This window comes from Cyprinodon variegatus, unplaced genomic scaffold, assembly GCF_000732505.1.
Source record: "Cyprinodon variegatus isolate N-32 unplaced genomic scaffold, C_variegatus-1.0 Scaffold173, whole genome shotgun sequence".
Classification (NCBI taxonomy): Eukaryota; Metazoa; Chordata; class Actinopteri; order Cyprinodontiformes; family Cyprinodontidae; genus Cyprinodon; species Cyprinodon variegatus.
This window is the reverse complement of record NW_015150626.1, coordinates 542,636-555,341: the sequence shown is the minus strand read 5'-3', so window position 1 is coordinate 555,341 and position 12,706 is coordinate 542,636. Positions and strand designations below refer to the sequence as shown.

The 12,706-nt window shown below is 36.5% G+C and overlaps 1 protein-coding gene across 1 annotated transcript; it reads left to right on the top strand.

Moving 5' to 3' along the window:
• Positions 1–1,093: 1,093 nt before the first annotated feature.
• On the top strand, positions 1,094–4,123 carry LOC107087109 (HRAS-like suppressor 3). The gene is made up of 4 exons (XM_015378479.1): positions 1,094–1,179; positions 2,527–2,635; positions 2,798–3,066; positions 3,862–4,123. Exons 1-4 carry the CDS (start codon positions 1,165–1,167, stop codon positions 3,967–3,969), a joined length of 501 nt encoding a protein of 166 aa, XP_015233965.1. The 5' UTR covers positions 1,094–1,164; the 3' UTR covers positions 3,970–4,123.
• Positions 4,124–12,706: the final 8,583 nt, after the last annotated feature.

Below are 12,706 nucleotides of genomic sequence, written 5' to 3'. Positions count from 1 at the left end.
GGCCTGCTCACTACAAGGCTCTGGCCTTTCTTATACAGGGCTTATAACAGGATTTAGTCAAATTAATTTGGATGATCACTGCAAATTTACATTAGCCAACAATTAAATGCAACATCTACATTCAACCCATTCGTACGGGTTTTGGTCAGGGACCCATAGGGGCAGGTTGTAAGTTCTGAATTCGGTATTTGCACTCTTCTTAGAATGCACCACTTTGTCACCTTTCCTGTGTAAATGAAAAAGCCCATTTCCATTCATGACAGGACTCCAAATAAAAAAGACACAGCAGGAAAAGGCTGTCAGTTTGAACTTGTGCAGCTAAATTTAATATTGATCCAAAAGAGAAATTGTTGTAACTTTTAAAGTGGTTTCTCTAATGAGTTGTTGTACTGTAGATGTTGTTTGGCCCTAAATCTATATCTATGTCATGAACAGTATAAAAAAGATGTTGAAAGCTTTTTTATAACCAAACCCTGATTTTAATCTCATCTCCAGCCTGTCTGCATGTCTGCTGTCCTAGAAGAGTAGCCATTCAAAATTACCCCACTTTCCTTAATGGTGGTCCTTGGCTGGGGCCCTACAATTCCTTTTCAAACATCAACCTTTGTACTATAATATTCTTCCTGTCATAATTTGTGGACATCAAGAACTAAAAAGAAGCATCATCTACTGGTCAGACCATGTAATCCAGTTAAACGGTGGAGTCAGAGTTTAAAAAAAATATGCATGCACGGGAGAAGCAGGTGGCCACTCGAGTTGTTGGAAGTTGGAGGTGTTTTTGCTGGGAGTTGCAGGGAAGTGGGCTGCCATTCAGCTGGCATTTGACAATTTGAATGGCTGCTACCGTAGATGGATACAGACAGACATACAGACAAACAGTCCTAAGGAACAGAAATGTATACAAAGTAAATTATGAAGCTATAATTTTTTAATACAAGGATTCAGACATTGGCTTGTTGCAAGCTAAAGCACCAGTGCAACCCAGATGAAGGTTAGTTACAGTGTTGACACTGGCATTGTTTAGTTAATGATTTGCAGCCTTAGACTGTGCACTATGTTTGCACTGTGTACACAATGTTTGCTTGCTTCCTGGAACCCTCCTGATAAGTTTCGGATCCTGCTGGGTTGCCTGTGGTCTCACCTAAGTCGTGTACAGTTCAAGGCATGGCTCCAACACTGGTGAGTTCCTCTGAACTCTCTAAATAATAAAAAGGTGTTTTATACGATTGTTTAAATTATTCTTGAATCTTTTTTTATTAGCTTTTATATTAAGCAACAATGGTAAGGTGCAAAACACCTTTGGTTCATTTGTTTTTATTCAAGGCTCGCAATGAGTGACTTAACCCTTACATTTCTATGTTTGGCTGACAGCGTCGTGGAATTTTTCATTATAATGAATATAAGTTCTAATTTTAAATTCTTATAAATACTTTTATTATTTCAAGCAACATCATCCTCAATGAGAAGATATTATCTGTACACTAGAAAAATGTAATCTATGGGGCTACTAAAATTGAAACCATTGTATTCTCACATTATATGCCTGTAGAAACAAGATAACATAATAAGGTTATGCTCAATCCCAACAATGAATACAAGTGAGTCCAACCAGTAGTAGGTATAAAATAATAATAGCTTTGGGTCAGTTTGGTATATGGAAGCAAGGATGTGTAATGGTAAAACAGGATGGTCAAATTAGCATCGTTTGGCTGGACGTAACAAGCAAAAGTAGGAAAACCAAAGTTTTGGTACAAAATACACATGGGTCCTAGCTTCTAGCCTCAGAAGTCTCATGCTCTAAGACAACAAGCTATAAACCTCACCTAGTCACTGGGTACTTGATATGGGTCCATTCCAACAGCCTTCATACAGAATTTCAGCAGTTGAGAATCTGCCAATGCTTCATTTAGACAGAATTTTCTTTAAAGAAAAGATCAAAGGTGAAGACCAAATTATGCCATTTAGTTTGAAAATTAGTGTGTCAAACAGATCACTGCAGTACCATGGCTTCTGGAGTCTTGGCCCAAGGCTGATCTCATTTGGGTGCTTCCATCTCTGTGTCTCTTTACTCTGGGGTAATTTGGATATTTGGGGATCTGGTCTCCTCTCTGTCAGCCTTGGCCTCTTTGGGTTGATTCTGGGGCTCCTCATACCTGCTATCTACCTGCTGAACGAGTCCTATACCCCTGGAACAGTCGTCTTTTAGTGGTAGTGGAAAAGTCTCACTAAACCTCGTCAAACGACATGGCAAATGATGCAGGTTAAAATCGGCTTAGAATCGCTGGGCTCTGATCGGCATGCCCTCGAGTGCAACATATGTACATCACAACATTGTACACGATTACGAAGCGGTAACTTATGGCAACAGTCATAATGGCCTACTTGTGAAAGCAGATCTGTTGGGATACTATCCAGTACAAAAATTTCAATTCTCAATACTATAGTGGCAAACAGGACACAAATTATATATCTACTTAACTCTTAATCTTTTTTAAACTCTTTTGTATGTGTTTTTTTCTACTTAAGTTTGACTGTGATGCAAAGCCAGGGGATCTGATAGAAATCGTTGGAGGGATCTATCACCACTGGGCTGTTTTTATTGGAGGAAATGAAGTGGTTCATTTGATTCCTTCAAGTAAGTAAACTGTCACATTTTAGGACTATAAATAAGAGTATAACAATATTCTACCTAATTATTTCTTTAATTAGGTTATCATGGTCATCTACAGATTACTAATTATTAGGGATTTGGTTTTTAGCTTTATAAGTATAGTCTTTTATCATATGCTCCTTTAAGCTCATGGTGAAGGTGATCTGGGCGAGCTGTTCACCTACCTTGACAGCAGTAAATGTAAAGTCAGGCGTCAGAAGATCTGGGAAGTGGTTGGGTCCAAAACATTCCATGTGAACAACCTACTGGATGACAAGTATGAGCCTCATGACCCCAGCACTATTGTCAGCGATGCTGTGAAAATTGTGGGTGAGGAGCGTCCCTACAATGCTGCCACTCATAACAGTGAACACTTTGTCACTGAGCTTCGATATGGAAAACCAGAATCACGACAGGTGAGCGAATCTTTAAATAAATACAATAGTTTGCACCATTAACATCACTAATGGTCCATTCAGGATGTCTTGCCTCAATAATAACAATAATGGCACTATTAGTGTGACTCCTTTAATAACATTTAAAGCCAGTTAAATTATGTCCTGATGGCTCGCAAGGTTTCAAATTTTCTCCAACTTTAGATTTATCAGATCAATGAAGGTGTTTGTCCCTAAATACATTTGTAAATTGTTGTTCATCAGTTGTTTTGCTACCTTTGAAGTAGGACTTATTTCTCTCTTAGTGACTAAAATGGCTTTAAAGGTCACACATGTAAAGGAAAACTCATTCATCTCAGCAATATAGAACTTGTACCCTTTTCTCAACAATGATACATGGATGTTTTCATTGGTCTACATTTGTATGAATGTTAGACAAATAATAAACATGCACCATCCTGGATCTGCAAGTTGTATTCAAGGATGAAATATATTCAGAGGGTCAGAGGGTCACAGTTGACTTTCTGATATCTACCTTGTTTTATTTTTGTTGGGAGGGTACAGTATTATTTAATGCTCATTAAATGTCAAAAAGAAGAAAATGGCTATATCTCTTTATCAATTATATCTTGTTTTAACCGTATTAAAGTTGGTCACTAGCTCATTCCATGGTAAAAAAAAAAAAATGCTAATGATGGTATTGATGACTCTTACATATGATTGCTTGTATAATACAATTGTACTTATGATATGTTTGTAGTATTTAAATAACAGTAACATGACAGAGTGCCTTTGTTTGTCTGTTTTATTTTGCAGGTTCAAAATGCTGCTGTGATTGGAGGTGTTGCCACAGCTGGTGTAGCAGTTGCAGTTCTGGGTGCTGCCTTGTTCTCTGCCTTCCACAAAAATAAAAACAAAAAATAATCCATAGATCCATGTCGATTTATGAGTAAAAGTACCATTGCCTGTGGTGTTTCTCTTCTGATCCTGTTCTGCTGAAGACCCCATTGGATGGCTTACTGCCTTATTTATCTAATAAAATGTCCAGTGTTCTATTATCAATCTAACTTCAGCTCCATCAAGTAATGTTGATAACTAGCAGCTGCTAAACTGAGTTAAAGAATCACATAAGTTAACAAAAATCTCTAAAGATCTTAATTCAAATCCCCAAGCAATCAATATGTGCCAGTCTAAAATTATTACTAACATTAAATCTGCAAAACATTGAGCTAAGTCACATTTCAATTCTGATACCCAGTAGATATTTGCACTTTTCTTGAGTGTATTTCCAATAAGTGCTGCAGTGAGTTGTTTTGAAGTATGATGGTCATGGCAGAAAGAACATTGTACTGGTTCTTGCTACCTTGAGTAAAATAACAAATGTTGATTTCCTTTTAGGGAATGCATTGGCCTTCACACTAGAGGAGGAACCTCGTCCTCCTAAATATTTCACCAGTGTGAGATTGAAATCTACGACATCATATCTGTACACACCTGCTGTTCAAACCCTGAAGAGACAAAGTCCAATACAAATAATGATGTAACAACTTCAGAAAGTCATAATCATATTTAAGAAGTTGGGCATTAACCAATCTGTTTGCTATCACCTCATCATCAAGATAAAGGTCAATTTTTTATGCATACCCATGTGTATACATAAAGTTTAGTATTATACAATATAGTGGCAAGAATACAGCCTTTAACTAAGGTTAGACATAGACTATAGAACAGAGAGGCCTTTTAGTGTGGGCATTTCAGTCAAAATATAGCAAAAAATGTTTCTGCATATTCACAGGACCAGTAAGTACAGTAATAATGACACCAAGTGTTTCAAATTTAGCTATTTTCATCCAACTGGGCAGAAAGATACTTGCCTTCAAAGTAAAGCTGCCTTTCTGTGAGGTTGCCCCCTTTTTCATATGTTGCCATATCACGCCATTCTGGAGGCTAAACAAAGTCCAAAACATCTAGCACCAAAACAAAAAAACAGCAAACCAAAAAAGCAGATTTTCACAATTTAGGCTTTAGCTTAGAAATGTTACTGCCCCATGTAGAATAGCGGAAGAGCAACTTAGTTTGAGTTTTAAGGAGAAATTATCATCCCATGTCTCACATCAACCCTCCCTGATTGCAAAACTTTTTTTCTTGATTTTAATGAATGAGCAGAATTGTAACATAATTTAAAGCTCAAAGTAGATTTTGCATACTACAGGACCTCTTATTTAGATACTTAGATTATTTAGTAATTTTAAGTATAATATTGACTTTGCTTCATCCTGAATACTCCCCCACCTTACCAACCATCTACGATATTGTTATAAGCAAAAAGGAAAGTTTGTAAATTATGAAAAGAACTGCTTTTGACACTTTTTAATAGAACCTGTAATATTCAATGTTGTAAAATAAAATCTATCAAATCAGTCATTGAGATTTTTTTAACCACTTCAACTCCAACTAATATTTGTTTTAAAGCCATCCGATAACAAAAGTTCCCAATGTACAAGTAACAAACTTTGAAGGTCATAATGACATAAACAACATGAACAGTCAATGTGTCATTTGGTTCATTACCTTGATCAAAGTATCTTTAAAATATCAAGCTTTAGGTGCTTAGTTTTTTAATAAAATATACACTTAGAAGAAAATCGTTTTCTTTTTGCAATATGTTTAAATTATTTCTAAATTGATATACTAAGTACTAATTGGTCCCAGTCTTTAGAACTGACAGACTATCCTAATGCGCCTCCTTTTGGTGTCTGGGTAAAAAATGTGTGGTGGTTGTAAGCGCTGTAAAGTGGACTTCAGAAATGATAAAACTTTTTTTTAATCTAGGACAAAGGAGTTGACACTGGCTGATCGTCAAGCAAAAATTTAGCTAAGACAGTCAAACAAGCCGACAAATTACTTTATAAATCTCACAATTAAGAAAACTAATTTTCTTATTTTAAATCACAATACCTGAGAAACTTGAGATTACCAAAAACTTATTTTAATTCATCTTCCACAAACTTCTCCGTGGCCGCTGCTGAATTTGATCAATTGTCAATTTTTATTTTTTTTTTTCTTACCCCGCTGCCAAATAAAATTTGTCACACTGCAGGAGTCAGTTGCAGCTGCAGAGAGGGGTTTTATTAAGCAATAACCATAAAATGAATCAAGTCATACCTTCAGAAGAGCTCTGGTAGAATATTCTCAAAGATTTATCATTGTTATTAGATTATGAAACTTCATCAGAATGAGTCATAATAAAACTGTTTCAAAAAGAGAAGCCATTGAATAATTGAAAAAAAAAATAAAATAAAATAAAATGTAATGTCGTTTATTCAGACATTTTACTTCATCATTACTCCATAACTCTGAAAATGGAAGAGTCAGAAAAGTAAACAGCGATGTTCCCTGTGGACATAATCTCTTTTAATAAGACCAATACATTGATGCAATATTTGGTGCCTAACATCTCATGAAAGACTGAATTCAGAGTGAAAAAATATAAGGCAGAAAGCAGACATTTGTAATAGTAATATTCCCCAGTGTCTTCATGACTCAAGTCTGAATTGTTAGTGAAATAATATGACTTGAAGTTTTGTCCTTAGGCCTAATTGAACATATGTAATTACTATCTTTATATAATTTAATATTTCATTCAAAATGCAAAAAGAAGCTGTTTCATTATGTTTACAAAATTGGTCATTGATAACACTCAAAAAGAAAGCTGCATTTATGTTCAAATGAAAATAAGTATATATTAACACCTCCTGATGCTGAGTTTATAAATAAATCATCTGAGCTGCCTTTTCATGATGACTTTGTAAAGATACAATGTCACATTTAAAGCAGAGGTATCACTAAATTATAAGGATGCAGTGGTTCTAAAACATCTAACGAAAACTGGAATGTTGAATTTTCACAATTTGAACAGATTTAAGAGAAGTATCTTAAAATGTAAAGGTTTTAAGCAACCATCAGATTTTCAATACTGCACAATAACAAACACAGGAATTCTCAGCTTAATAAATATATACACAAGTGTCAACCCCCTTGTTGAACCGCCACCTTAATGTGGTGGAGGGGTTATAGTTCCCTGATGATCCCACAGGTTATTTTGTTGGGGGCTTAAATGTCCTTGGCAGGGTCTCCCAAGGCAAGCAGGTTGTGGGTGACTGGTCAGACAAAGAGTGGATCAAAAGATCATTTAAAAGACCTATGATCATAAGAAGATTGTGGAGGCTTTTTGTGATCATGGGGGCTAATATTTTATCCTATCTACTGTGAGTGACAAATGTGAAAATGTAAGGTTTTATAATGGAGAGCTTTAGCCCTTCTCTACATTTGTGTAACTTTTTTTGTTGCTGTTCTTTTTTGAAAGGCTGTAGTCCCAATTAGAACAGCTTTGTTAATGTGCATGTCCAATGCATAAGATCAAAGGCTGTCTGGCTTCAGCACAGCAGCAGAGCTTTTTTCCTAGCCTGGATACTGTTCTTACTGTTGGCCCGGCAAAAGTTGAAGGGATTGCAGCTAGGAACAGGAGGTAGGAGCTACAATTTGAGATATTCAGAAAGTTCAGAAGTTTTTCAGAGTCCTACTTATGATCTGATTTTTTAGTTGCAGGTGTGTTGGAGCAGAGAGGCAGGTGCAGAGCTGGAGTCTGACACTTTTTTTCCCCATAACATTCAGCCTCAGCTAAAACCTATTGGTTCCATAAGTCTCTAGGGCCTCTGGTCAATGGACTTTTAACAGGTTAAACAACTGCATAATGACAAAACATTAGACAAAACATTTGTTTTCTTTCTCGTGCCAATGATCATAATTTCTAATACATATTTTGAAGAACCTTAATTTGGATTAAAATTTGTTTTTATTTTACATTTTCTATATTTGAAATGTTTTTTTTTTTCTTTATTTTGAAAAAATGAAGTTTATTGGGAAACAGGAAGTAGTATGTACAAATGTGTCATGTTGGTTCAAACAGAGAAAGGAAGTGGGAGAGCCTTCCATTAATAGGGAGCCTTCCTATTTGAATCGTGAGCTCTACCACACCCTTCTATGGTAGGGTTGTGTCAGTCTGCAGATAGACATCAAGAGAGCCTACTTCAAATGCAATCCCTAATTTGACTATTTCCCCAGAATAACTTACTTGAACAACAAATTCTTTGAAAAACACTCTTCAATGAAACTTAGTTTTACATTTTTTTTTTTTATATTTACTTTGGATTTTTGGTCTTGGGTCTTGGCTTAGGAAGATCTAGTATTCTGAGGGGTCCAGTCTTGGTCTTGGCTTCAGAGGGTGTAGTTTGGTCTTGGAAGTCCGGTCTTGTTCTTGAATCTTGGCTTTGGAGGGTCCAGTCTTGGATTGGGTATTGGCCTAGGAAGGTATTGTCTTGGTCCTGAGTCTTGGCCTTGGAGGGTCCAATCTGGGTCTTGGATCTTAGCCTGGGTGGGTCCAGTCTTGGTCTTAGTCCTGGAAAGTCTGATCTTGTTCTGGTGTCTTGGCCTCATAGGGTCCAGTATTGGTCTTGGCCTTTGAAAGTCCAGTCTTGGGTCTTGGCCTCAGAGGGTATTAGATTAGCCTTGGTCTCAAAATAACAATCTTAACTTTGTAACTGTTACAAAAGGGACAGTCCTTACAGATCAAGTGAATTTGAAAAATAAAACTACTGAATATTTTTACCCACCGCAGGTCAAAGATGATTCCCCATAAAGACAACAGTGGTTTGTGAACCTGGTTTGTTTTGCTATCAACAAAATACTAGACCACAGTGTGTAACTTAATGTCGGATTAGAATTATCCAAATGTTCCGTAAAAATTCAAAAAATATCCACTGGACTTGGTTTCCAAGATCTGAAGATGTTTCACCACCTCTCCAGGAAGCTTTCTCAAATGTAATGAATTGAGAAAGCTTCCTGGAGAGGTGGCGAAACGTCTTCAAATCTTGGAAACCAAGTCCAGTGGATATTTTTTGAAGTTTTACAGAATGACTATGACCTGGATGACTGAGAACCTTCTTCAGCAATTATCCAAATGCTACGTATTTGAACAGCATTTGGTTTCAGAACTGACTGAACAGTTTTCAAGTTGGACAAAATGTTCTACTTTGCAAACAAAAGCTTGTGGAAAAAAGATAAAGGGAACTAAAGGAGTTTAGAAGGCAGTGATGGCAGTAGTAAAATATCTAAAACTGTCTGTGCCTGTGTCAGGCAAAATGTATGGTTTTCCATTTAGCAGCAAGACACCACTTGTTTTTATTATGTAAATTCTGCTAAAGACAGACAGAAGAGACGTAGTGCCATTTGACACAAAGATTGCATTGACTGTTGTCTTTGCACCTGCTGAAGTTAGGGAGGAGATGGCACAAGCACTTCTTTTGCTCTGAGAGGGCAACAACAGTCCACCATCTCCCCACTGCAAGAAGCCCAAAGAACTGTATTTAATGACCTTTTTTTTTTTTTACAGCAAACTGCTGCTCTGCCAGATAGGTAAACAAAAGCAGGCCAGTAAAAATGTCTTCATCATGTGAAGAAATTTTCTGTGAGGCAGATTGTGCAAAATGTTTGGTGGACATACAGGAGAAGTGAATCCATACCACATAGAGACGAGCCAGGTGGATGTGGTTTGAGTATGGAGGAAAGGACCACCCTAAATGTTAGGCTTTTTAAGGTCATGATGTACACCCGCATTGCTCATAAGCTGAACTTCCAGTGAAAATGCTGTTTCTGGAACAACAGGTCCCAGTCTGGCTGCTGACTAGGAGCGATTAGAATGACAAAAGCCTGGGTTAACGATGTTCTTTTTTTTTTTTCATTAAAGATACAGAGTAATGACAAAAAAAAGCCATTAGACCTTCAGCTTAAAGAGAATGAAAGCGGTAGTCTTTTTTTATCTGATTACTTGGAGTGAATTTTAAACAGAGAAGTATTCAACACACAACCTTAGTAGCTCTGTTGTCTAATTTGGAACCAGATTTCAGCACTCCTGTTACTGCTCTGACTTATATTTCTTGTAGAGTTGAGTTTCTTTTACGTAGTAACCTCAGTTTACTTACATATATATTATTTTATTTTTCAGGCTTTTCACCACACCAGTTCGCTCATCATTGTGTCATGGCCATTAACTCCTGGCTGTTTTTCTGTTTTATCTTCTTAGACTAAACCAGACAAATATCTTCTTCTTGGCAAGCAGTATGTTACACAAAGTTAAATTATACATGTATTCATTTTATTGGATATTTAAATGTATTTATCTTCTGTATTTCGCAATTTATATTTATATATGAGTACTTCTGCGGGCCGGCTTTTCTCTGAAGTGAGGAGTGAAGATGCATATGCACAATGTTTTATTGGTCACTATGCGATTCAAGATCAAGTTTTGGGCTTGAAGTAAAGAGATTATTTATTTGTCAAATATAAAATCTGTAAAATACCAAAGAATGAACAAATTACCTTTGAAAATACAAAATAGAAAAAAAAAAAAAGAAAAAAAAAAGCTGAAGTAAAGGCTTAGGGTATGATTAGGGTGAGACATTTCTCAGAGATTAATTCCTGGATTTCATTGTTTTCACATTTCTATTAACAAAAAATGTTCTTTTCTTGCAGCAATAATGCAACAAAATTCACTTAGTACACACATATTAAACCAGGGGTGGGCAAATCCAGCTCCCAATGGCTGCTTCCTGCAAATTTTAGATTCACCCTTGGTCCAACACACCTGAATCAAATGAGTGAGTTTCACTTCTCAGGAGGCAATCAGTTCCTCCAGAGTCCTCTCAATCATCTAATTACTTGATTTAGGTGTTTCAAATGAAAGGCACATCTAAAAGTTGCAGGATACCAGCCCTCGGGAACTGGAATGCCCAACCCCTGCATTAAACACAAATTTATTTGCTATTAAACTATTCTTTAGTTATCAATTGGCTTATTCGATCACAAATTATTCATATGTGTTGATCATGACAGAAAAGACAATGCAGGTAGAGCCGATGTTCTGTGAGAGAGTAGGGTGATAGGGGCAAGGAGAGGGCCTTTACTTGGCATAAAGTAAATACTCTAATTATTTTTTATCTCAAAACCCATCTTTTTAACCTGATCTTTCTGTAAGGTCCATTGCAGTAGTTATTAGTTTTAGAAATGTTTTAAAGAAATGTTTTCACAACAAAATGTTCAGAATGAAGTTAGTTCAGCCATTCTAACTTGTGCCTGTTTTGATATATTGTGACAAATTAGTAAAAAATGACGAAGTCCTAATACAAACTCTTCTTTCCAGTTCACAAACTAATCTTTTCCATTTTAGGCCAGTTAGGACCCCCAACATGATGTAAATATGTTTATATATATAATATATAAAAATTGTTACCTATTTTGTGAAGTACACCAGCCCCTAAGGGCAACAAGCATGTACTTCACAGTTGGGATGATACTTTCAACATACAACACTTCCCTCTTGTAATTGTTATCTAAAATGGGATTTTAATCAAACCTCTTTGTCAGACCTAACGATATGTCGCCGAAAATTAAAGTCTAACACAGTCCCTGTTGGGATCTGATAACCTTTGGAGGTCTACAGTTCTGTTCCTAAAATCTAGGGTGATTTTTCTGCATTGAAAGCAGTGGGACATTTACGGCTGTCAAAGCAGGAAAAGTGGAGGCTGAGTCAGACAACAAGAACAAATGCTTGTTTCTTTTTGGTCAATCACATAACATCCCAAAAAAGCAGTCTGTAGTTGGTGGTTAAAACTTGTCATATAGAAAAAAAGTCCGAGAGGCATAAACATTTTTGCAAAGTGCTGAGTGAACAGTAATTGATTTGCTTTGTTCCATTTGAACCATGAATTGTGAAACCTTAAACACCATCTTCACTTTCCAGTTGCAGTTCAAAGTTTTAAAACCAAGAGAAACCATCAGGCTTTTAACATGACAGATGATTCAAACAATGGACAGAGAAAATAAAGCCTCTCAATTGTTCTGAGACCAATTACTGCTGAAATAAATGTGGCAGACCTCAAGCAATCAAGGTAAACTATATCAGCCAAGTACAGAAACTGGATACGATTGGTGAAAAGAAGTTTGTTTCAAAATGTTCCAAATGGGAAAGAGAAAAAAAAGATGCTGTCTCCAAAAATGAAGTGTGGTATTTAAATACTCTCTGGCTTTCTACCACACAGAGTTGGGGAGATGACTGAGGAGAGAGCAACCAAGGAAATGCCTGTGGCTCTGCCCTTAAGCTTTTCATGGCAGCGTTATAAACATATAGAGCAATAACATGTCCTGCATGTACTCACTCAGTCCACAGAGCTGTGGCTTGTGTCTTAAAAGCAGCCCTATGCTATTACCTCTTGCTATGAATGCCTTCTGTGTGTGTTATCTGTCTCTCATTGCTCCTACATGCATGTTGGTTTGTGTGTTAGTTCCTCAGAGGAATAAGGCATGTTCATATAAGTACATATGTTTATTTCTAAATGTGTAAATGATCCTGCTTGGCACAAAACGGGTGGTTTTACAGTGCGTGATACACAGGCATACTAATGTTTCAGAAATAGACTGCAGGTAAATAGTGAGGGTAGTGCCTCTGCTGAAAAGGCTTATCTGTGTAAAAAAAGAAAGAAATAGATCTTTGCATCTATGGAAATAACGCTCCCCTCCATTCCCTGATAGAAAGTATTGGTTTATA